The sequence below is a fragment of the Hemicordylus capensis genome, chromosome 5, assembly GCF_027244095.1.
Source record: "Hemicordylus capensis ecotype Gifberg chromosome 5, rHemCap1.1.pri, whole genome shotgun sequence".
Taxonomy (NCBI): domain Eukaryota; kingdom Metazoa; phylum Chordata; class Lepidosauria; order Squamata; family Cordylidae; genus Hemicordylus; species Hemicordylus capensis.
The window spans coordinates 63,305,916-63,329,985 of record NC_069661.1 but is presented as its reverse complement, the minus strand read 5'-3'; the positions used below and the strand labels follow the sequence as shown (position 1 = coordinate 63,329,985).

At 43.1% G+C, this 24,070-nt stretch overlaps 1 protein-coding gene across 4 annotated transcripts in view; it reads right to left on the bottom strand.

Moving 5' to 3' along the window:
- DCLK2 (doublecortin like kinase 2) overlaps nucleotides 1-24,070 on the bottom strand; it is a 155,676-nt gene that overhangs the window by 74,521 nt on the left and 57,085 nt on the right. For all 4 annotated transcript variants that reach the window (XM_053255839.1, XM_053255840.1, XM_053255837.1 and 1 more), the window contains exon 3: nucleotides 3,704-3,806. In XM_053255839.1, coding sequence (XP_053111814.1) covers nucleotides 3,704-3,806 — 103 coding nt within the window. The remainder of the gene's footprint in view (nucleotides 1-3,703; nucleotides 3,807-24,070) is intronic.

The following is a 24,070-nucleotide window of genomic DNA, read 5'->3' as shown; positions in this document are numbered from 1 at the left end:
AAGGGTGCATGGGGCAATTGCCCACACCTGCAGCAGCAGGCAGAACAGGAGATTGTAAGCACCTGCCCCCTGCCAAGCTCATGAAAGCGCTGCCAGTTTGCTGTTTTAAAATACACTTACACCTTTCTTTCTTAAAGCTCTGTGTTCCATTATTATTAAAGTGTGAAGGTTCCCAACTCAGACCTGGCCAGTGCCGTGGAAAGCATTGGGGAGGGTGGCGAGCACCTTTGGGGTGCTGGATGTGGAAGGAAAGGACATGGAATCCCCCTTGCATGTGGATTGGAGAGTCTGGGGTGTTGCAAGGAACACACCGAAATGTACCATTTTAGAGAGGCAAAGAGGGCAGTGGCTATCTTAGCTGTGTTATATGGGGGTGGAAAGGACATGGGATTCCCCAGTAAGAGACATGTGGGACGATGAGCGCTTTGGGAGGGTGTAGCAGAGAACACTATGAGGTCCCCCTTGGGGGTGGTGGGGAGGGCAGCCTGTGGGTTGAATGGGACCCCTCATCCTAAACCAAGACTCTGCCTATGTGGCACAGGCTGCGTCGGGCCTTTGGAGGTGTGCAGGTAGAGTGCTTCTTCCCGGTGCTGATGTGTGTGGGCCCAGGGGTTCCATATATGCTCAGTGTGGTGGGGAGGGGAAGATGATTTCTCAGAGCAGCTGTACAGGGGCAGAGGGAGACAGGCATCAGCAATTGTGGCAGCCAAGCCCGAGGGCGCTCCTATGCCATGCCATGCAGTGGAGCTTTAAAAGCAAAAGTGCCTCCCGCCGATGATCTGAACCCCCCCCCCCCCCCCACCGCAATGTTTGCCCCTCTGCTGCGAAGTATCAGCCCCACGATCCACTTTTGGGCTGCAAGTTTATTGAGGGCAGTGAAGCCAGAACTAACCAAGGATGGAGGACACGCCCCCTCAAGATCATGGACAATCATGTTGGGGTGGCAGACACAGCGATGATTTGCCCACAACCAGGCCATAGTGCTTGCTGGTATCTGGCTTGGCACCTGAGCAGCAGGAAGGGGATCCCCTTTTCTGGAACTGGAGTTTGGCAGGCCACAGTTTGGCAAATGTCTGTGGCATGATTTGGAGTTACAAAGTGAAACCTCGGCCACATTTGGCATTATGTCTGAATCCGGCCATTGTCTAAATCAGGGTTTCTCAACGTGTGGGTTCCCGGATGTTATTGGACTTCAACTTCCATAATCCCCAGCCCCAGTGGCCTTTGGCTGGGAATTATGGGAGCTGAAGTCCAATTACATCTGGGGACCCACACGTTGAGAATCCCTGGTCTAAATGACATGGTAGTCACCAAAAAACCTGCTCCGTCTGCTATGATATTGTGTAACAAGAATATAGTCTCCTGCTAAATGGACAAACAGACACCTTTCAAAGTGGTGATTCAATATTAAGCGGGGGAGAGCAACCAGCCCTGTTTCAACCCCAGCACTGCATCCCTCCACTGGGTGTTACTGGTGCCTACCCTTGTGTTTCTTTTTAGACTGAGTCATTTGGGAACAGGGGACCATCTCCCTTTTCTGTGTAAATTGCTTTGAGAACTTTTTTTTTTGGTGGAAAGCGATATAGAAATAATAATAGTAATAATATCTAGCTGAACTGGCGCACAGCATCTGCACTGCTAGTCTCTCCTTGCCGCTTCCCCCAACCTTCCGCCCCAATCTATTACCAGTCATTTTCGCCCGCTGGCCACCTCCTTTGCCAGGGCCCGCTGCCTCCTCCACCGCTCTCCCCCCTCCCAGCCCCCATGCCCGCCACAACAGCCCAGTTGCTCACCAGCCTCCAGCCGGCCATTTTCAGGAGCCCACTGCCACTGCCGCTCGCCCGGCCGGGCTCCTCTCGGTGGCACAGCTCAACCGCCCGCTGCCTCTTCTCCTCTCGTTGCCCCTCGCTAGCCCACCGCCACTGCTCGCCAAGCTGGGCTCCTCTCCTCTTCTCCTCTCGCTGCCCCTCGCTAGCCCACCGCCACTGCTCGCCAAGCTGGGCTCCTCTCCTCTTCTCCTCTCGTTGCCCCTCGCTAGCCCACCTCCACTGCTCGCCAAGCTGGGCTCCTCTCTTCTCCTCTCGTTGCCCCTCGCTAGCCCACCGCCACTGCTTGCCAAGCTGGGCTCCTCTCCTCTTCTCCTCTCGCTGCCCCTCGCTAGCCGCCCCCAGCTGCCAAAGAGGCACCGCCTTGGCCTCCTCCTCCGGTGGGGCTCCTCCAATCTCCAACCGACGTTTCCAAGTCCTCAGTCCCGAACTCTTGCAGTGTGTCGCGAGAGTTCCGCCGCCAAATCCTGGGCACACATGGTCCCAAGATAATTTAATATATAAGATAGGAGTAATAGTACAGGACATTTGAAAAAGAAAACCTGGCACTTGGACTCTTGCTATTTCCTGATTAGCTTTCCATCAAACGTTTTTATCAGGCAAAGATTTGAGAGCTTCAGAGACTGGAATACACACCCACTTGAGCAAGGGAAATGTATTAGTTATAAAGGGTTAATGAAGAATGCAGTAGTTTTAAGTTTTCTGTTTTCCCATATCTGAGGGTCTGGGCATTACATCACATCATCTTGACAATACTGTCAGAGACTGCTCTCTGTTATCTCACATGAAAGTACGCTTTCATATGGGGTAACATATGCTTTTATAATTTTTTTAAAAGCCCCTTTATGATGGATAGCATAATCCACATGATAACTGGCATACTGATCTGTAGCAAGATGTAGATAAGGAAGGTGACGTATTAAATACAATATTATCAGAGTAATCAAAGATAATGAATATGTGGTTGCATGAGATGGTTAATCACCCCACTTCGGATAAAATATATTTATAAACCGGTGGCTTATACAAATTCTGCTGGGAATGTGATTTGGTGGACATGCTTCCATATACACTGGTCAGGTATGTTAATGAAACTGGGTATCTTTACAAAAAATGCTTGAAAAATAATAATTCATAAGACTCACATATTACCAGTCATGAAATATAATTTGATTCCAAGTGGATCATCATTAGTAGAGGCCTGACTTAGATTGCTCTTTTAAATTACAAAGATTTAAGTAGACATGTGCTAGCTGCAGCTAAATTGAGCATTAGTCAATATTAAAAGTCATCTAAATGTGCCCTCAGTAACACACTGGCCACACTGATCTTGAGATATTGCTATTAGATCTCTCTATATATATGTAGCCTGAGCACATGGAAGCAGGATTTGTTTTTGTTTGTCAAGCGCTATCCGATTGATGGCACTCTGTAAATAACAATTTGCTTTGGAAATAAATAAATAAATAAATAAATAAATAAATAAATAAATAAATAAATTTCCAAAGCAAATTGTTATTTACAGAGTGCCACCAATCGGATAGCGCTTGACAAACAAAAACAAATCCTGCTTCCATGTGCTCAGGCTACATATTGTAGCACTAATGCACACAAAGATGAATCACTCCAATTTGTGGATTGCTTGGTTACTTTCTTTGCTAGTACTGTGGCCCCATTAGAGCAGTGGAACTGGTGTGGGAAGTAACTATGCAGTCTAAGTGACCCATGTGATTGGCTCTTGGAATCATTAAGCAGGACATAGGAGGTCAGCCAGACAGAAGCAATCATTTTTGGCAGCAATTGCATCACAACATGTGAACTGGGCTAAGGAGGCTCTTGCGATACATGAACAACAAGTTTAAGAGGCATTCTCTCACCACTGTGATCCAATACAAAATCATCTTGAGCATAACGGTATTTCTCAGGTCCGCAGGCAATGAAAACATCATCATCACCAAAGAAGTCTTGCAAACAGGTAACCTAAAAACAGACAAAAGAAAGCAAAATATTTCTAAGAGGCATTTAAAAGCTAGACTGAGAGCAGCTTACTACCCCCCCCGCATATTTACATAAAAGAGGGTATTGTTGTTGTGTGGGCCTCAGAAAATTAGGCACAAAGTGTGGTAAACCAATATATTTCCAGACCAACACACACTGAGAAGACTTGAAAAGCTTCTGTACATAAGAACTTAACTAAAATGTAAGGTATGTGTACTTATAGAATATTCCTCATAGAGACCAAGAACTGACCATCAATATTTATCCTGATGAAAACCCTATAAACCTCTAGTTCTAAGTTCATAATATAAGAAAATGGTGCACATTTCTGTCCTGTTTATTAGTAAGCATATATGGCTACATAATAGGCCTCACTGCCATGGTCAAAACTGAATGAGCCCATTCGTTCTGTATGAAATGTATGTAGTAGAAAGTCACGCATCTACAATATTAATTCTTTAAATGCATACCCAAACAAAGAGATAGGTCAGAGAAAGAAATACAAAACAGCATTAATTAACTTCCTTTTGAAGCATGTTTGAAAGCCTTTTGACATAAACATCTCTCCTTTTTCTTGAACTGAAAACAAATATATTTATTTACAATATTGGAGTTAATGAATGCTGGCTGGGCAACTCTTTCATTAGGCAGGTCACTGGCTGATAATGAATGAAATGTCCCTTGATAGGGTGTTAAAATTCTACAGAGATCATTCTGAATGTACGGAAGTCATATGTGTACCCAGCTGCACCGATTGGAGGGTGTGCTTGTGTGTGTGTAGAAAAATAGAAAGGACAGACTGACAGCTTGAGAGACTGAATGGGACAACCAATTTGGGTTAAGATAGAGACAGACTTGGACTGAACAGAAAAGCTGGGAGAGAGTAAGTAGAGAGCTGAAGCACATTGGGATGCAAGGCCACTCTCTGGAAAGCTGATGTAATCTCTTCCTAACATAGGCATACCTAGCCCCAATTAATGTTCATTTGTAAACAAAACAAATATTATAAACACACCATAAATCTCCTGCCCCACAATTATGGAAGAACCTGCCAGTGTTCTGAGGCATGCACATGCACACAAGTTTTTTGATGTCCACTCAGTTAATTTTAGATCCTGCTCAGGTTGAATCAGGAAGACCCCATTCTGAATGCATGTGCACACCCACTGCCTTGATACTGCAGCCCAGAACAAAACTCATTCCAAGCAGAAATGGAAAAAAAATTACAGGATTTTTATTAGAGGATTGACTGGAGTGCAAAAATAATTAGAGGATTGACTAGTGCACAACTGGAGAAAGCCTCAACACCCACCATTGTGGATACAGTGCTTCCCTGTTCGGACAAATGCTGATCTAAGTGTAATGCTGGTCTAAGTGTGGCACCCACCATCATGGATACAGTGCTTCCCTGTTCAAATGCTTGTCTAAGTGTAAGCAATGCAGGACAATGGCAAGGGTTGGTTTGGGGGAAGGACTTCCAGACCATTTGTGCCACTGTACACAGTTACAGTGTCACTTTTTAAAACATCAAAATAGGGCTCATGAGATCACACATTTCATTTGGGTGAAGTTAGTCTACAATATGTCTAGGCTGGTCTGGAGATGGGGAGAAAGAAGGGGGTGTCAATTGACTGTAGGACAGCTATTCCAGTGGTGGTGGTGGTGAAAGTAGTAATGTTGGCAGGTTAGCAGGCCATTATAGGGGAAGGGAAATGAGAAATCCAATAGTTACCCCTTCCAGCTATCCTGCCAGCTCTTTGACCTTGGGGATAGGGATGTGCACAAAACCGCTTTGCCCGGTTCGGTTCGAATTCGAAACTGGTTCGAACCAGGAGGGGGTGGTTTGGTTTTGGTTTTGCTTGAAAACCCCCCCCCCCGGTTTGGTTCAAATCTGTTTCAAACCATTTTGATCCTCCAAAAGTGGGTGGGGTGGTACCTGCTACCCAAACCCCAAGGCAATCACACACTTGTACGATTTTTAATGAATTTTTGAAATATATATTTATTTTTTTCTCATAGGGTATAATGTGACTTGAATCAGCCCATTATTCCCTATTGTGGAGCACCCATGGATGCCAACAACCACCCAAGCCCCAAAGCAATCGGACACCCCTACGAGTTTTCATGAATATTTGAAATATTTTCAATTATTTTTCTCATAGGGTATAATGGGACTCGAACCAGCCCATTATCCCCTATTGTGGAGCACCTGGGGCACAAAAGTGGGGTGGGTGATAGGCACCCAGAGGTGTCTACCACCCAAAAAACCACAAGGCAATCGGACACTCCTCTGATTATTGGTGAATTTTAAAAAGCATTTTTGAATTCCTCATAGGGAATAATGAGGATTGCAGCAAATATATAGCTTCATGTCGGGGGGAAAGGGGTGTCCTAGAGTGGAGTGTGGTGGGTGGTAGTACCCAAGGTGGGCAAGGAAGCTATCAGAATTATTTGAAAGGAATTGGGCAAAGGGCTGATTTTTAAGTGATTTTTGAAGCTTATGCATCTTTAAGGTTTTTCTCCATAAAGCAGCATGGAGGTGTCAGCAAATGTATAGCTTCACGTCGGGGGCAAAGGGGTGGCCTAGAGCAGAGTGTGGTGGGTGGTAGTGCCCAAGTGGAGCAAGGAAGCTATCAGAATTATTTGAAAGGAATTGGGCAAAGTGCTGATTTTTAAGTGATTTTTGAAGTTTATGTGTCTTTAAGGTTAGCAAATGAGAGTGGATTCATGGTTTGTCATTGAAAATCGTATAGGCTACCGAAGAATCTACACTCAAAACACCTTAGAACCAACAAAACCCAGTACCCCATGAGTTAGCAAACCACAAGGGTGGTTGGAACCCTCGCTCTGGGCCACCCCAGCACCCCTCAAGTGCAGTTATGGGGCTGCTGAAACTTCCATTCTTTCCTATGGAGAAAAACCATAAAGCCACTTGTGGGGTGCTGGGGTGGCTCAGAGTGAGTGGTGGTGTAGTGCACAGATGGTGCCAACCCATGGGATACTGGGTTTTGTTGTTTCTGAGGTGTTCTGAGTGTAGATTTTTTGGTAGCATTGAATCAAAGCATCCTCAGTTTGGTTCAAGTTCAAACCTGCAGCTCGAATCTGATGGCTGGTTTGATTCGAATTCGAACCGGTTCACACATCCCTACTTGGGGAGCAGTGCCAAGTGCCTACGAAGCCTAACCTTGCTCCTTTGTAATGCCAGATCAGTCCAGAATAAATCAGAAATCATCCATGATCTTATAATGGATGAAGAGGCTTACCGGGTATGTATCACAGAGACTTGGTTGGAGGAGGCTGGTGGCCCAGTCTGTTCCCAGCTTTTCCCTCGAGGGTATTCTGATGAGGAGCAGGTGCAAGGACTTGGGCTCAGAGATGGAATGGCTGTGGTCTATAAGATCTCCCTTACCAGGATCCCTGTTGAAGTGTCTGACCATATCAAACACATGTACTTAAGTTTGGGGACCAGGGATAGACTGGGACTTTTGTTGGTGTAACGATCATCCCACTGCCCAACAGAGTCTCTAACTGAGCTTACAGACTGGGTCTCAGGCTTAGCATTGGAGTCTGCCAGGCTCATGGTGGTGGGGGACTTCAATGTTCAGTTTGAGACCAATTTGTCCACGGCGGCTCAGAAATTCATAGCAGCTATGAAAACTATGGGCCTATCCCAGGTGGTCTCGGGATGACGCATGTTGCTGGCCACACACTTGATTTGGTCTTTCATTCTGATCAGGGTGGTGTTCCATGTGTAGGGATTCCTGTGATTTCCCCACTGTCATGGATGGACTACCATCTGGTTAAGGCCGGACTCAAAATCACGTCCCACTTCCACAGGGTGAAGGGCCTATTAGGATGGTCTGCCTGAGAAGGTTATTGGATCCAATAGGATTCCAAGAAGCCTTGGAAGGATTTACAGTGGTCCCTCGACCTACGAACTACTCGACTTACGATGTTTTCGAGGTACGAATGACAAAAAAGACCAGAAGTCGTTGCCGTTTTAGATGCGGCTTACTCGACCTACGAATTTTTAGATGCGGCTTCCTCGACTTACGAATGTTTTCAGACCTCCGTGGATGCGCTCTTCGACTTACGAAAATTTCGACCTCCGAACGTGCGTTTGGAACGGATTAACATCATAAGTCGAGGGACCACTGTAGTGTTGGCTATGCCAGTGATTCTGTTGATGACCTGGTGGAGAACTGGAACAGCAAACTCATCAGGGAATTAGACATGATCACTCCTAAGTGTCTTCTCTGACCTACTTCAAAATTGGCCCATTGGTATATGGAAGAACTATGGGAGCGAAAGCAGCAAGATAGAAGACTGGAGTGAAAGTGGAGAAAACCTTGACTCAAATCTGACAGATTACAACATAGAGTACATTTAAAGATTAGTTTAGCTAATCATCCGGTTAGCTTAACATCCATTCCAGGCAAATTGATGGAAAGCATCCTCAAGGATAAAATTGTAAAGCACACAGAAGAACAGGACCTGCTGGGAGTGAACCAGCATGGGTTCCGCAAAGGTAAACCTTGCCTGACCAACCTTTTGGAGTTCTTTGAGAGTGTCAACAAGTGTGTGGATCAAGGTGATCCAGTTGACATAGTATACCTGCACTTCCAAAAAGCTTTTGACAAAGTTCTTCATCATCGACTCCTGAGGAAACTTAGCAGTCATGGGATAAGGGGACAAGTACATGTGTGGATTGCTAACTGGTTGAAAGTCAGGAAACAGAGGGTAGGTATAAACAGAGAGTTTTCGAAATGGAGGGAAGTAAGAAGTGGGGTCCCCCAAGGATCTGTACCGGGACCGGTACTTTTTAATTTATTCATAAATGATCTAGAAGCAGGGGTAAGCAGCGAGGTGGCCAAATTTGCAGATGATATCAAACTTTTCGCGTAGTGAAATTCAAAATGGATTGTGAAGAGCTCCAAAAGGATTTCTCCAAAGTGGGGGAGTGGGCGACAAAGTGGCAAATGCGGATCATTATTGGCAAGTGTAAAGTGATGAACATTGGGACGAAGAACCCCAACTTCAAGTATATGCTGATGGGATCTGAACTATCAGTGACTGACCAGGAGAGGGATCTTGGGTTTGTGGTGGACAGCTCGTTGAAAGTGTCAACTCTATGTGCAGCAGCTGTCAAAAAGGCCAATTCCATGCTAGGGATCAGTAGGAAGGGGATTGAAAATAAAACTGCTAATATTATAATGCCCTTATACAAAACTATGGTGCGGCCACACCTGGAGTACTGCACACAATTCTGGTCACCACATCTAAAAAAGGACATTGTAGAACTGGAAAAGGTGCAGAAGAGGGCAACCAAGATGATCAAGGGCCTAGAGCACCTTTCTTATGAGGCTAGGCTACAACACCTGGGGCTATTTAGTTTAGAAAAAAGATGACTGCCAGGAGACATGATAGAGGTCTATAAAATCATGCATGGTGTGGAGAAAGTGGATTGAGAGAAATTCTTCTCCCTCTCCCATAACACTAGAACCAGGGGTCATCCCATGAAATTGATTGCCAGGAAATCTAGGACCAGCAAACGAAAGTACTTTTTCACACAACGCATAATCAACTTGTGGAATTCTGTTCCATGAGATGTGGTGACAGCCAACAACCTGGATGGCTTTAAGAGGGGTTTGGATAACTTCATGGATGAGAGGTCTATTGACAGCTACTAGTTGGAGGGCTGTAGGCCACCTCCAGCCTCGTGGGCGGGGTGCCTCTGGGTACCAGTTGCGGGGGATTAACAACAGGAGAGAGGGCATGCCCTCAACTCCTGCCTGTGGCTTCCAGTGGCATCTGGTGGGCCACTGTGCAAAATGGGATGCTGGACCAGATGTGCCTTGGGCCTGATCCAGCAGGGCTGTTCTTATGTTCTTAAAAACTTATGCTCAGGCAATACATGTAGCAAAGAAGCAATTCTTTTCTTCCCATATTTATTTATTTATTTATATCTATGTAAACCAATTTGGGAACTTTTGTTGCCCCTCTCCCTTTGAATCAGAATTTGGAACAATCGGTTAGCCATTATGACATTTTTAATGAGTTCTTTGTTGATAAAATTCTTGTATTTGAGCCAACTGAGACTCAGACCCTACAGTTATTGCAGAACCTAATGCGACAGCTCTTATGTGGTTAGGCTAGATCTATTTCATCCTAACTTCAGTCAGTTTGCAACTCTTGATTAGGGATGTGCCTGAACCAGTTCAGCATTTCCTTAGGGAAGTGCCAAACCGGCTAAGGCACCCACATCTGAACCAGTTTGGTGGGGAGGGGATCAGTTCCTTTAACAAACAGGGGATCAGGTCTTTACCTGCTCCCCTGCCACCCCATTACTTTTCCAGAGGCAGTTCTAACTTTTCAAAAGGCCACACATGGGTGCTGCACCAAGGAAAAGGTCATTGCACATGTGTGCTGGCAATTTGTACAGTCAGCTATACCATGCTGACCACGCACATGGCCACCATACATTCACAGCAGCCATGTGCATGCCAACACTGTGTGCAGGCTGCTGGGAACAGTGCTGCAGCCTTGCACGGCCTTCTGGAACGTGAGTGCCTCACTTGGAAAAGCAGTGGAGAAGGAGATAGGGACCTGGTTTTTAAAGGAACCTATCCTTGCCTCACCTGTGGCTGCCCGAGCCAGTTAAGGCACATCCCTACTCCTGATGATGTGGATAAGCTGCTTGGAACAGTGTGGCCTACCAGCTGTTCTCTTGACCCTTGTCCAACATGGCTTATACTATCTGGCACAGAAGTTGTTATAGAAGGCCTGGTAGATACTATAAATGCTTCTCTGAGGAAGGGCAGGATGTCTTCCACTCTTAAGGAGGCAATCATTAGACCTCTTCTGGAGAAGCCTGCCTTGGATCACTCAGAGTTAGGCAACTATAGATCTGTCTCCAACCTTCCGTGGTTGGGCAAGGGAAATGAGAGGGTGGTGGCCTCCCAGCTCCAGGCAGTCTTGGAGGAAACTGATTATCTAGACTCACTTCAAATTGGTTTTCGGGAGAGTTATGGGGTGGAAACTGTCTTGGTCAGCCTGATGGATGATCTCCAATGGGAAATTGACAGAAGAAGTGTGACTCTGTTGGTCCTTTTGTAACTCAGCAGCTTTCAATACTATCGACCATAGTATCCTTCTGAACTGTCTGAGAGGGTTGGGAGTGGGAGGCTGCTTTGCAGTGGTTCCACCTACCTCTTGGGCAGATTCCAGAAGGTGTTGCTTGGAGACTGTTCTTCAAAACGTGAACTTTTATATGACACCCCACCCCATGGCTCCATATGGTTTCCAATGTGCTTTAACATCTACATGAAACTGCTGGAGGAAAACTGCAGTTGGTATAGAATGTGGCAGCCAGGTTGGTCTCTGGGTCATCTTGAAGAGACTATATTATTCCCAAAAGAACTACTCTGGCTACCAATAAGTTCCTGGGCAAAATACAAAGGTGCTGCTTATAACCTACAAAGCACTAAACAGCTTAGGCTCAAGGTATATATGAGAACATCTTCTTCACTATGCGCCCCATCACCCATTGAGATCATCTGGAGAGATTCATCTGCAGTTGCCACCAATTCGTCTGGGGGCTGCACAGGGATGGGCCTACTTTGTTACCGCTCCGAGACTTTGGGACTTGTTCCTTGCTGAAATAAGAGCCTCCCCATCTCTGACAACTTTTTAAAGGTCTCTAAAGACACATTTATTCACCCAAGCTTTTTAACTAGACTTGTGATTTTAAATTGTGTTAAGGTCTTAATTTCTGTTTTAATTTCTTTTATGTTGCTGTAAACTGCCCAGAGATGGATGTTTGGGGCAGTGCACAAATATAACAAATAAAATAAATCATCTCATCCACCACCACCACCACACAAATTCCATCCCTCTGCATTACAGCTGAGTGCTGCATTGGTATCAGCATTAAAAATGGTTACAGCTAAGCAGGAAACCTGGTCAGCCTTAGCCATTGTTAATGTCAGTGTCAATGTAATGCTTAAACAACCAGGAAAAATGCACATTGGAGAAGGGAGGGAATATCCTTCAGCATACTCAGTTTTTTAAACAGTTAAGAAATTGCAGCTGCAGCAGCCCTTAGCTGTGCTCAGATAATGAAGCTAGTATAGGAAATGATATGGGGAGGGGTTTTTTGTTGTCATTGTTTTGTGCTGCTTCTGTGACTTACTCTAGAGCCCCTAATGTACTTCCATACTGATCATGGATTTATGCCATCAAGGTACTACTATTTACATGAAAATTTTTCTCATGGTTATAATGAATAAATGGTATGTCTTTTTTTGCACAGCCTAAAGTCAAAAGCAGATGGTCTGATGGGTGCAAGAGCCTGGTTTAAAATATTATTATTTTTATTTATTTAATAGACCACCCTTCCAAAACCAATGATTATTTCTGAATTATTAAACAATGAAAAATGTGTGAAGGCTAAGAAAGTTAAACATTTTATATGCTTTGTTTCCCCACTCCTCCAAACAAAAACAAAAAAACTACCAACAAATCCCAGGACACCCAAGTTTAATTGTATAAGAAAAAAATAGAAAAAAGCAATAAACAAAAAGCAAAGATAAATATATATTTTGATGGTATTAAGACCTAGCAAGAATTTAATTTTTCCCATTTCAGTTCAGCTGCCTAACAACAAAGTTTGCATTTATTAGCTTCTGTGATAATAGTAAATATCGGCTGGAGTACAGGGCAGAATTGTTGCTGCCTGCAGTAGAAAAACACTCAGAATATCAATGACTTTCAGCTCTCTCAAAGATCATTTGTACAAGGCATTTGAAAGCAGTGCAGTTGTCATGGCAGCTAAACCAGAGATAAAAGCAGGCTGAACTTACAGTAAGACTGTCTGTAGGCTGAAACATGTAGCATGGAGCATTTGTTTGATTCTATTATCAAGCTCAATAACACAACGTTCTCTCCACCCAACATCCGGTTAGCTTTAGCATAACCTCATGATAAAGGATAAATGTCTACATAGGCTGCTTCTCTGGAGAAAATTAATTCACTTCAGCTCAACTTAGCGAAGCAGTTTGACAAGGCAAATACTTAACCCTTCCTTAGCCTGCTTCATCACCAGAATATCTTCTCTCAGTAGAGGAAAAGATAGTTCTTGTCATATGCTTCATTCCTGCTGATTCTCTGATATTTTCCTATTCTTTTAAAAACTTTTATCCTACAAGAAAGTGAGTCTGAAATGGACAGCAATGAAGCTTTTGTGGTATTCATTGTTACAACGTCACAAAAGAAAACCTTATTCCCAGCTCTCAGAATGTGGGAAGGGAGAGGAACAGTAGCCACTGTGAGACCTGTGTTTCATGAATTTGTCTAAACCCCACATAAAGCCATTCAAGCTGGTGGCCATTACCAAATCCTGTGGCAGGGAATCCCATCAATTAATTGTGCGCTGCATGAAAATGCACTTTTTTTGGTTCCTTTATCATGTCCTTTTTCTGAACTAGAACCCCCAGATGTTGTAGCCTTGCCTCATAAGGAAGGATCTCTAGGCCCCTGATCATCATGGTTGTCCTCTTCTGCACCTTTTCCAATTCTATAATGTTCTTTTCAAGATACAGTGACCAGAACTGCACACAGTACTGCAAATCTGGCTGCACCACAGATTTATATATGGGCTTTGCAATATTAGCAGTTTTATTTTAAATCCCCTTCCTAATGATCTCGAGAATGGAATTTGCCTTTTTAATAGCTGTCGCACACTGAGTTGACACTTTCAATGAGTTGTCCACTGCAACTCCAAGATACCTCTCCTGGTCAATTTCTAACAGCTCAGTCCCCATCAGTGTATATGTGAAGGGGTGTGTGCACCAATTTTATTTACATTGGACCACATTTGTCATTTTGTTGCCCACTCCCCCAGTTTGGAAAGATCCTTTTGGAACTCCTCATAATCTGTTTTGGATTTCACTACCCTAAATAGTTAGTGACACCTTCAAATTTGGCCACCTTGTTGCTTACCTCAACTTCTAGATCATTTTTGAATAAATTAAAAAGCTTGCCAGGTCCTAGTACAGATCCTTGGAGGGGCCCACTTCTTCCCTCCATTGTGAAAACTGTCCATTTATTCCTACCCTTTAGCCAGTTACCAACCCACAATTTTACCTGTCTCCCTAGGACTGCTAGGTTTGCTCAAGAGCCTTTGATAAGGAACTGTATCAAAAGCTTTTTAAAAGTCCAAGTATACTATGTCAACTGGATCACCTTTATCCACATGCCAGTTGACACTCTCTAAGAACTATCAAAATGTAACCTTTTGGGTATATTATATTTATACCCTGCCCCTCCAGTAAACTACTGCTCAGTTAACCAATGTCTTAAGTAAAACATCCTTATTTTGGCCCTCAGGAAGCACCCCCCTCATTTCAAGTGATAGATCTCTAAATTGATGGGGGTACCTAAAAGAGATGTAGGATGGACCTTTCTATACATGACAAATCTATAAGTAGATCCTTGGTAACATGTTTAAAGTTAACAGAAGCAACTGGTAACTTGCGTTTCAAGTATCTATTACAAAATTTATGGAGATAAGATATTGGCCATCTCCTGCAGCATAACAGGTGGTTCTAAACTACTACACTACTGCAGGCATTTCTCTCTCTCAAATATTAAATACCATTATGTAGTCAATCACGTCACACTGCAACTTGCATCATTCCCTGCTTACAGAATGGTAAGTAAGTAGTGCAACAATCCTGTTGCGCAGCAATGTGGCCATGTGTTCTAAATACCTGCAAAGGCATAGGTTGTTCAGAATCACTTGTGTTACACTGAAGGACATGTCAGAGCCACAGTAATTATTTTATTTTATTTTATTTATTATTAAAAATTTTATACCGCCCTTCCAAAAGGCTCAGGGATTAAAGCACCATTAAAATCAATTAACAAAACAAAAATTATAAACTACATAAAATAAAAATTAACAATTAAAACATCATAAAAATATTAAATAAAAATTAACCAAAATGTATGTATTTTGTTTAGGTTTCAGTACTATTTTATTTTAGATTTGTACGCCATTCCAAACTTTCATCTCTGGGCAGTTAACATTAAAACATATACAAAAACAATTTAGATAATTTAAAATCAAACAGATTAAAACCTACAAATTTAAAAAGCTGAAAAAGCTTGGGCGAAAAGGTGGGTTTTCAAATGCTTTTAAAAAATGGTCAGATTTTAAAAAATTTTTTTTGCACATTTTAAGTTCCCCTAAAGAACAACATGACTTGAAATGTGTTCATGGTGGACTTGTAACACTCACTCACTCTTGGCCTGCACCCGAGGATTCCCTTTTCCTCTTCTTGTGGCTCATGGTGATTATTAAATACCACTATTACCTTTTCAGATTACTCTCTGGGATGCCTAAGCTGCTACCATCCTGCTGCTCTCAGGATGTCTTTGCTGAACTCCACTTCATGCTTTTCTCTTCTCAGTGACAGTAGTCCTTGATCCTCACTGTGCTGCAACATGTAGGCAGCCTGTGATATTGCTGTTGGTCATATTGAATAGCCTGGTTAAATTATTTTCCAAATAAGCTATAGTTGATGGGTTTCTAGTCAAAATATCCTTTCCACACAAGGGCCTTTTAGTGTTTCTGATGCATTGCTGGCCTGCAGAAAGCCGAATTATAGCTGTGATTCCAGCCAGCACTTAATAGTTCACAACGTTCCCATGAAAATCCTGCAGTGACCAACCCCATGGCAAAGAGCAAAATAAATAAAAATAAAAATGTATGTTGCTTTATGGCAATAAGTGACTGCTTGCCATTAGTTTTATGTATGCAATTCTGCTCCAGCATCCTACCAAGAAATGTAACAAAAAGCCTGGAAGAAGGGTGGAGTGGAGCGGATCTCCAGTCCTGCTAAACTACAATGAGCAATAGGCTCAGTGTGAGCGAGAATGATTCCCTCAGTCTTTTTCCTTGCTTTGAAGAGCATGGCTCATGCCCAGATGTGAGGGGGCAAGCCTCTCTGCCAGCTCAGTTATACAGAGTCAGATCCTTACTCCACTCCTAGTTTGGACCTCTCATGCATTAATTCTTTATTTTTACACACTACACTTTCACTTCGCCACAACAAAAATGATGAAAATTAAGTTTAAAATACTTGAGCAAATGCAATGACAGAAGTGAGGGGATGAGGCTTTGGCTTAGTAGCAAAGCATCTCCTTTGCATGCAGAAGGTCTCAGGTTCAATCCCTGGCATCTCCAAGTAGGGCTGGGAAAGACTCCTGCCTGAAACCTTGGAGAGCTGCTCTCAATCAGTGCCAACCAGAGATCCTCCAGATGTTGCTGAACTACAACTCCCATCATCCCCAGCTACAATTTATTGTGGTTAGGGCTGATAGGAGTTGTAGTTCAGCAACATCTGGAGGACCCCAGGTTGGGAGCCTCTAGTGTAGACAATACTGAGATAGATGGAGCAAAGGTCTGATTCAGTATAAGGGAACTTCTTATGTTCAATAGTATTTTGCTGATCTGCATGTAGAAGACGGGTGCTCCAGTTCCACAGAGGGAGAAAAACTGTAATCCAAACAAGGTCTTAAAAGACAGGACGACAACAGGGAACACAGTGGATTGCAACCATTTGGCAACAATGTTTGGATTTCTCTTAACAGAGAGCCCACATTATCTCAATTCCAGAGGGAATGGCTAGTGTGCAGAAGCAATTTAAGATTATGTAGATGCTTTTGCCTGTTTTATGAATCTCAATACTGTTGGAGAAGTTTGAATACAAGGTGTTTTCTTGCATTTCAGTTAAAATAATAAAAAATATCTAATGCCCAGTGACACACAGAGAAATCCTATACTGTATTTGATAGATTTAGAAGCCAAATTCATCCATATGAACCTGCCAGGGCCCTCCACTCATCATCTCAGGCCCTGCTCATGGCCACGCCACTAACAGAGATCCAGTTGGTGGGAACTAGAGACACGGCCTTTTTGGTTGTGGCCCCACAGCTTTGGAAACCCCTCCCTGAAGAGCTTCACCATGCTCCCCCCCAGTTTAAAAACAACAACAACTAAACAAACATCTTTTTAAAGAGGCATTTTAGTGTTCCATCTTTGGTTATATCTGGTAGCTTCTTTAGTTTTTATAATTCTTAAATTTTTAGCTTTTTAAATAACTTTTAATTTGAAACTTAATTCTGATTGTGGTTTTAACCTGGACTTTACTTTATCTGGTTAATAGTTTTAGCGTACATTGTATCTATTTCATTGTTGTGAGCCACCCTGAGCAATAGTGCACTGGAGGGGAGTGGCATATTTTAAATAATAATAAATATATTCTGTAGAACTATTTCCTTGTACAGCACTCTGAAATGGCTTTTAAAAATACATGCTCAAATTCTTCAATCTAGCCCCCTCAGTTGACTTCTTCAAGCAGCCTCGTACTTAAGACTATGAGGTCATTATCACGACCAGCTCTACCTGGGTTAGCGTAGTCCTACCTGGGTAGAGCCGATTGTGAAAACTGATGGAGTTGGTCCTGATCCTGGTGTTCCTCTGCTGGGTAACCTGGGTTTTTTGCCAAGCCTAAAAGTAAGGAGGGTGTGCCCACACCCACACCCTCCTCCCTCACCACCTGGTCATGTGGAAGCTTGGCCTGCAAGCAGCCCAAACTTCCATAGAGTCGGGGGAAGGAGTGCCTGGCAGCGGGGAAATCCTCCAATGCACCACACTCCTTGGGCAGTATATTGTGGGATGCAGGAGGACCCACCCTGCTTCCCCCTTCATCCCCACTGCTCCCAGAGAAAACATGCACTGGTCATGTGGGTCTGTAGTGCTACAAAGCCCAGGAGCGGCTCCACTCATGTGGGAGAGGGCAGGCAGTCTCCTGCCTTCCTCCCAGCCTCCAATGATTTTGGTCATGTAATGACCTCTGTGTGTGACAATCCTCAAGCTATTCAAAATATGCAGCCAACTCCCAGTACTGCTGATTTCAAGTCATATCTCTTCTGCATAAAATATTTCAGAAAGTCTCAGAATACTGCTAAAGCAGTTTTTCTAAAATATAATAAGCACTGCAAGCACTTCAGAAATGAAGACACTACAAGCACAAAGCATTTAATATTACTTCCATATATTGTGTAATAGAAAAGATTTTCTACAAGTCTTGATTCTGCTCATTGATATTGTTTCTTGTTGAATGGGAAACAGTTTCATTAGTTTTATGTTCACACATAAGTAGTACTGAGAATAATATTGTACAGAAAGCTTTAAACTTTACAAGCAGCTAGTCCGACTGGACACCCGCCCCTCTCCCCATGTTTTATGTTGTCCACATGAGCTTCCCATTTAATAAAACTCTATATTTGCTTCCATCTGCTCTGGAACCCCTATATACTGAAGCAGATTTTACTGTACTTATTTCACATACAAGTAAAGCATTACAGCTCAGTTCACTTATGAACTGAATTCAAGCAATCCCAGGCAGCTATGCTATTCTTGTATATTCGAGAGCCAGAATCTAGAGCCCTGGTGAGTTGATCCATTCCAGAATAGCTACATTGCTTCCAAGGTGCAGTCACAGTGGACTTCTAAATCTGGCTCATTTTCAAGTAAACTAAAACAAGGTTGCACTGTTTAAAGACCAATACTAGGTGTCATTCCCCTTTTCAAGAAGGGAAGAAAGCCTCAAAAGGAAGAGAAAGCAACTCTCAACCTCAGCTGCAAATTATAGTCAAGCATTAAGCTTGTCTTTAGACAGTGAAATTCTCATTTTTGCAGGATCGAATGCCACCGATAGCCTTGAACAATAACTTCAAGAAAACAGGATATGGTTTAATGTTTTGAAAGAGGAAATGTTCAGCTTCAATGGACAAAAGAGAGGAAGCTTGGGTGTACAACACACCCAATAATAGTTGGGGGGGGGAGAGAGTGAGTGAGTGAGAGAGAGAGAGTGTGTGTGTGTGTGTGTGTGTGTGTGAGAGAGAGAGAGAGTGTTTAGCTGAGCAATAACGACAAGCAGTTCAAGCATAAACACTCAGAGTGAAGTAGTGCTCACTCTACAACATGCACTGTTGAAACAGAATGTCAATAACCTGTTAAGGACAACATATTAGATTTAGATGCAAACCCATCTGCTGTCTCCTGTATGTTAGGTTTCAACAATCCTTTAAGACAATGTGGCTCCACTTTAAGCAGAATATATATAGTTGCTTTGCTGCATGCATCATTACACTTTCCCCTTATACTGCAATTTTTAAAAGCAATATCCAGATGTATTATTTCTCCTAGTCACCATGCTCAACAAATTTTGATTTTAAGAAGTCCTCCACTTTCAACACATCATAACATGAACAGGCCTATTAAAATCCAAGTTTTGTTCAGAGAGACTGTCTACAACTACTGTTTGTATAGTTCAGGGCTTTAAAATGCAAGCAAAGCACAATGCAGAAATAGGTCAACTCATTTCCCATTTCATATCTGTCACCGAGTACAGGCCTGGGCTTAAAAAGTTATCTTGGCAGCCTCTAGCATAAGCAGGCAGCAAAAAGGGCACTTAGGTCGCTCCATGCAGAATGTCATGGCTTGTTCCCACTCTAGCTTTGCTTACTTTCAAAGCATGACATGCACTTTTACAAAGGAACTTGATGATGGGGCAGGAGGAAGGGAAAAGGATTTGTGTGTTTTGGTTTTTAAGAACAATAATTAAGCCACTAGACTCTCCAGGGGGTAAAACCAAGCTATGAAGAAATGTTCACTAAGCAACACAATCCATGCCTAATGAATTGAGTTTCAGAAATAAATTCTTCATTGCCAATCCTTTCTGCCCACAAGCATCCCTGTCTGTTGTCAGATTCCAGAGGCAGCAGGGTGTTAAACTGTTTTGAAATATTAATGAACAACAAGTTGGGATATTTATCAAGAGGTTTAAAATGCAACAGGCAGATCAGTTTGAAAGCCATGTACAAAGATTAAAAGGACTGAACTGTTATTAGTGATCTGAAATGCAAAGAAAAAACAGCACACTTATTGTCAAACAGCAAATTTAATTAGGCTACTTAGAAACATGAGCTAGTGTACTTAAAATGAATTCTTGCTTACAATTCCAGGATGCCCAGGAAGATAAGACAAGACACTTATCCAATACCTGAGATATAAACACAAGGAATCTTGTGCCATCTTAAAGACTAACAAGTTTATTATCTCATAAGCTTTTGGACAAAGTCCATTCTGTAATAAATGTGTTTGTTTTTAAGAATCCACCAAGTTCTTTTGTATATCTGAGATACAGGAAGAGGTGTATTTCCTTGTTTCTGACTCACTAACACCACTACCCCTCTGGAAGTGGTTACTGAAATGTACAAGTGATGCTTTGGCAATGCAATACATACAATTAAAATGCAAAATAAAGCATTTCTCCTCCTCCATGGTCAGCACTGGAATCTAAACTCCACCTGTGATAAGATGTTCTAAAAGTAACAGAAATAAAGCTAGTTCCATTAACCAGATGTCACTAGCACATACAAAGTTCACAAAATTGTGTTGGAGTCGACAGCTGCTTTGTCATGTCACACACATACAATTATTACCTGCACAGATTTCAGCTCAAACATACTATGAAGGAGGTGGGATCTAGATCTCCTTTCCTCCATTCTAACTCTTCTGGTACTGGGTTACAGCCAGCTGTCTTTGTCCCACCTGGCTTGTTTCCCCCTTGGCTTCATATTAGGAGCACTGTTCCCTCTAAGTCATGCACATACGTGCACGCTCACTCATTTTCTGATGTCCACTCAGTTAATTTTAGATCCCGCTCAGGTAGAATCAGGAAGGCCCCACTCTGAATGCACATGTACACACACTGCCTTAATACCGCCACCCAGAACAAAACTTATTCTGCACACAGATGAAAAAAATTAGAGAGAACACTGATTAGGAGTGGACTATCCTCCTCCTCTACAGCTCCTCTTCAAGCAGCCTGTCAATTCTCTATCCCAACTTCTCTACTTTCTGTGCTCACCCTTACAAAGCCCCTACTCCCCACTGTTGGCTCCCCACTGAGCATGGAACATCCTCTCATGTGAGAGGTGCCTTGAGAATCTTCCTTGTGCCCAATGGCCATTGGTTATTAGGTTGTCATGGCAACACCTCCACTACAAGCCCTGCATCATTTCATTTCGCTTCTAAAGCCTACATCAGGTCAGCCACCCTCTGCAGCTCACTCTTCTCACTGGCTGTTGGTGACTGACCAGGAGAGAGATCTTGGGGTCATGGTGGACAGCTTGTTGAAAGTGTTGACTCAGTGTGCGGCAGCTGTGAAAAAGGCTAATTTCATGCTACGGATCATTTGGAAGGGGATTGAAAATAAAAATGATAGTATCATAATGCCCTTATACAAAACTATGGTATGGACACATCTGGAGTACAGTTCTGGTTACCGTATCTTAAGGAGGACATTGTAGAACTGGAAAAGGTGCAGAAGAGGGAAACCAAGATGATGAGGGTCCTGAAGCACCTTCCTTATGAGGCAAGGCTACAGCCTTTGGGGCTCTTTAATTTGGAAAAGAGGCGACTATGAGGAGACATGATAGAGGTGTATAAAATTATGCAAGGCGTAGAAAGAGTGGACAGAGAGACATTTTTCACCCTCTCTCACAACACTAGAACCAGGGCTCATCCCATGAAATTGAAGGTCGGGAAATTCAGGACTGACAAAAGGAAGTATTTTTTAACACAGTGCATAATTATGGAATTCTCTGCCAAAGGATTGGTGGTGGTCACTAGCTTAGATGGCTTTAAAAGGGGCTTAGACAAAGGCATGAAGGACAGGTCTTTCAATGGCTACTAGTCTGGTGGCTATAGGCCACCTCCAACCCCAGAAGCAAGATGCCACTAAATACCAGTTGCAGGGGAGCAACAGCAGGAGAGACGGCAAGCCCTCATACCCTGCCTGTGGGCTTCATGGAGGCATCTGGTGGGCCACTGTGTGAAACAGGATGCTGTACTAGATAGCTCTTGGACCTGGTTCAGCAGACCTGTTCTCATGTTTCTTCTTCTCATTCACCATCAGGCTGGCCACTGAACAGAACCATCTCATAGCCATGACTCAACATTTTCATAATTCTGTGGTTGTGGCTAAATTGCATCTTGGACTAAAGCCAGCTAAAGTCAATTGGCTGATGTGTTGAGCAGCATAATATGGGTGTTGCTGATCCAGTCACATTGCTGCAACATGTTCCAACATGGTCAAACAATATGTTTCTGTTCCAACTAGCATTTCCAGATTACAGGCATGCTACTTGAACCTTTATGCAAGAATACAAGGCGGTAGCAGTGCAGGTAGATTGGCACCGCCCAGGTTATGCTGCTCAACATATCAGCCAGTTGAAAATAAGTTCCACTGAAATTAATAGAACAATTCAGTCACAACTAACTCAAAACTAAATGATTTCATTGAGACTTAACTATTACTAAGTTTAGCTGGTTTGAACCCCAAGGGTCTAATCATACCATCACGAAACAGGATAGCATCCATGTTGACACTTGGTGTGGGAGGAAAGCAACTTATCCAATAGACTCCCAATATCTTTCTACATAAAATGTTAAACACTGCCCAAATAATTTGCTTTCAAAAATCAAAATGGTATTACTGAGCAAAAGACTATGGGCAAAAAGAGGAATAGATATCACCTTCATGCGCTACTTTTGAGCTTCCAGAAGCATCTAACTGGTTGCTATTGAAAACAGAATGCTGGATAGCAAGGTAATTCTTAACTTCTTAAACTTTCTGGCCAAATGAGGACTGGTAAGCATAAAGGCTGATCTGTATACATCTTCCGTGGGAGAAAACATACTGCACTCGAAGGCCAGTAAGACCAGTAGACATACTGGGGAACACATGCACAGCATAATTAGAGTTAATACTTTTGATTACAATAAGAAAGATGTCCATCTGTTATAAAATAATGGACAACACACCCAGAAAGCTTATCAAATACAAAAAATCAATGGTCATGTGAAAAGTGTCACTTGAAGGAGAGCCTAACATTATTATCTGGGATAAGAGACAGTAGGAGAAAAGAAAAGAGATAACTCCTGCTGTTCCACAGAAATATGAAATCAATAAGAAATTAAAACAAATTTTGAATCTTTTTTCTGCTGTATGATCGTCATAGGAAAATGGCAATATGCCCAGAAGCCTAAGATAGTCTGGCAATGCAGAAAAGCTAAACAAAATGGTTTGTTTAACATTGCTCAGAGTATGATAGTATATAACAGTTTAACAGAGACTATGCTTTAATAGTAGAGAACAAATCCAAAATAGATTTATGTGCAACTTATGTACAAAACTTATTTCACAATTTATGTATAAAAAGGACCATTGGTACCTACCATTAAGGTTTCTGCTTGGTGGAACAGAGTGTACCCACAGTGAGATCTCCACCTATCTGCTCTAGAGCAGGGGTTCTCAAACAGGGGTCCATGTGGTAGGTTCAGGTGGTCTTGGCTACACTGAATTTAATTAACCCTCTTGACCACTAGGGGTAGAGATAATGAGCAAGGGAATAGGGATGTGAACGGAACTGGCTGGCCTGGTTTGGTTCAAGTCCAGACCAGTTCGGTCCAACACCCCCTCAAACCCCCACCCGGTTAGGTCCAGGGGGGAGGTGTTTCACAATTTTTTTAAAAGTTTTTTTTTTACCAAGCCCCCACCCCCCCCCCCGGTTGTGCAGAGACCATTTGCACATGCACAGTGGCCACCATTTTGGGCAACACTCCAAACACACATGCAAAAATTGTCTCTGCGAGGCCCTGGGCCATGCCAGGCCTCGCAGAGGCCATTTGTGCATGCACAGAAGCTGCCATTTTTCTCTACCACACTGAACAACAGAGGCCTGAACAGGCCAGAGTGGGTGATTACAGAGCCTGGTGGGGGGAGGGAGGACCCCCCACTGCCCCAAAGAACTCCCCCAAAGGGGAGAAAGGTTAAGAAAAAATCACTAAAAAAAAAATCATGAATCCCCCAAATCGTTGGGGGGTTGGTCTGATGCCGGACCGAATGGGGGCAAACCGTTGAACTGAACCGGTTCGACATCGAACTGGTTCGGGGTCAAACCTGTTTGCACATTCCTACAAGGGAACTCCCTCCCCGACTACGCTTTCTCTACTTCCCCTTCATTAGACTGGTAGTCTCAGGTTTCATTCTCTCACCTGGAGGAAGAGAGAATGAATATTAATTATTAATATTCTCCTTACCTGTGCA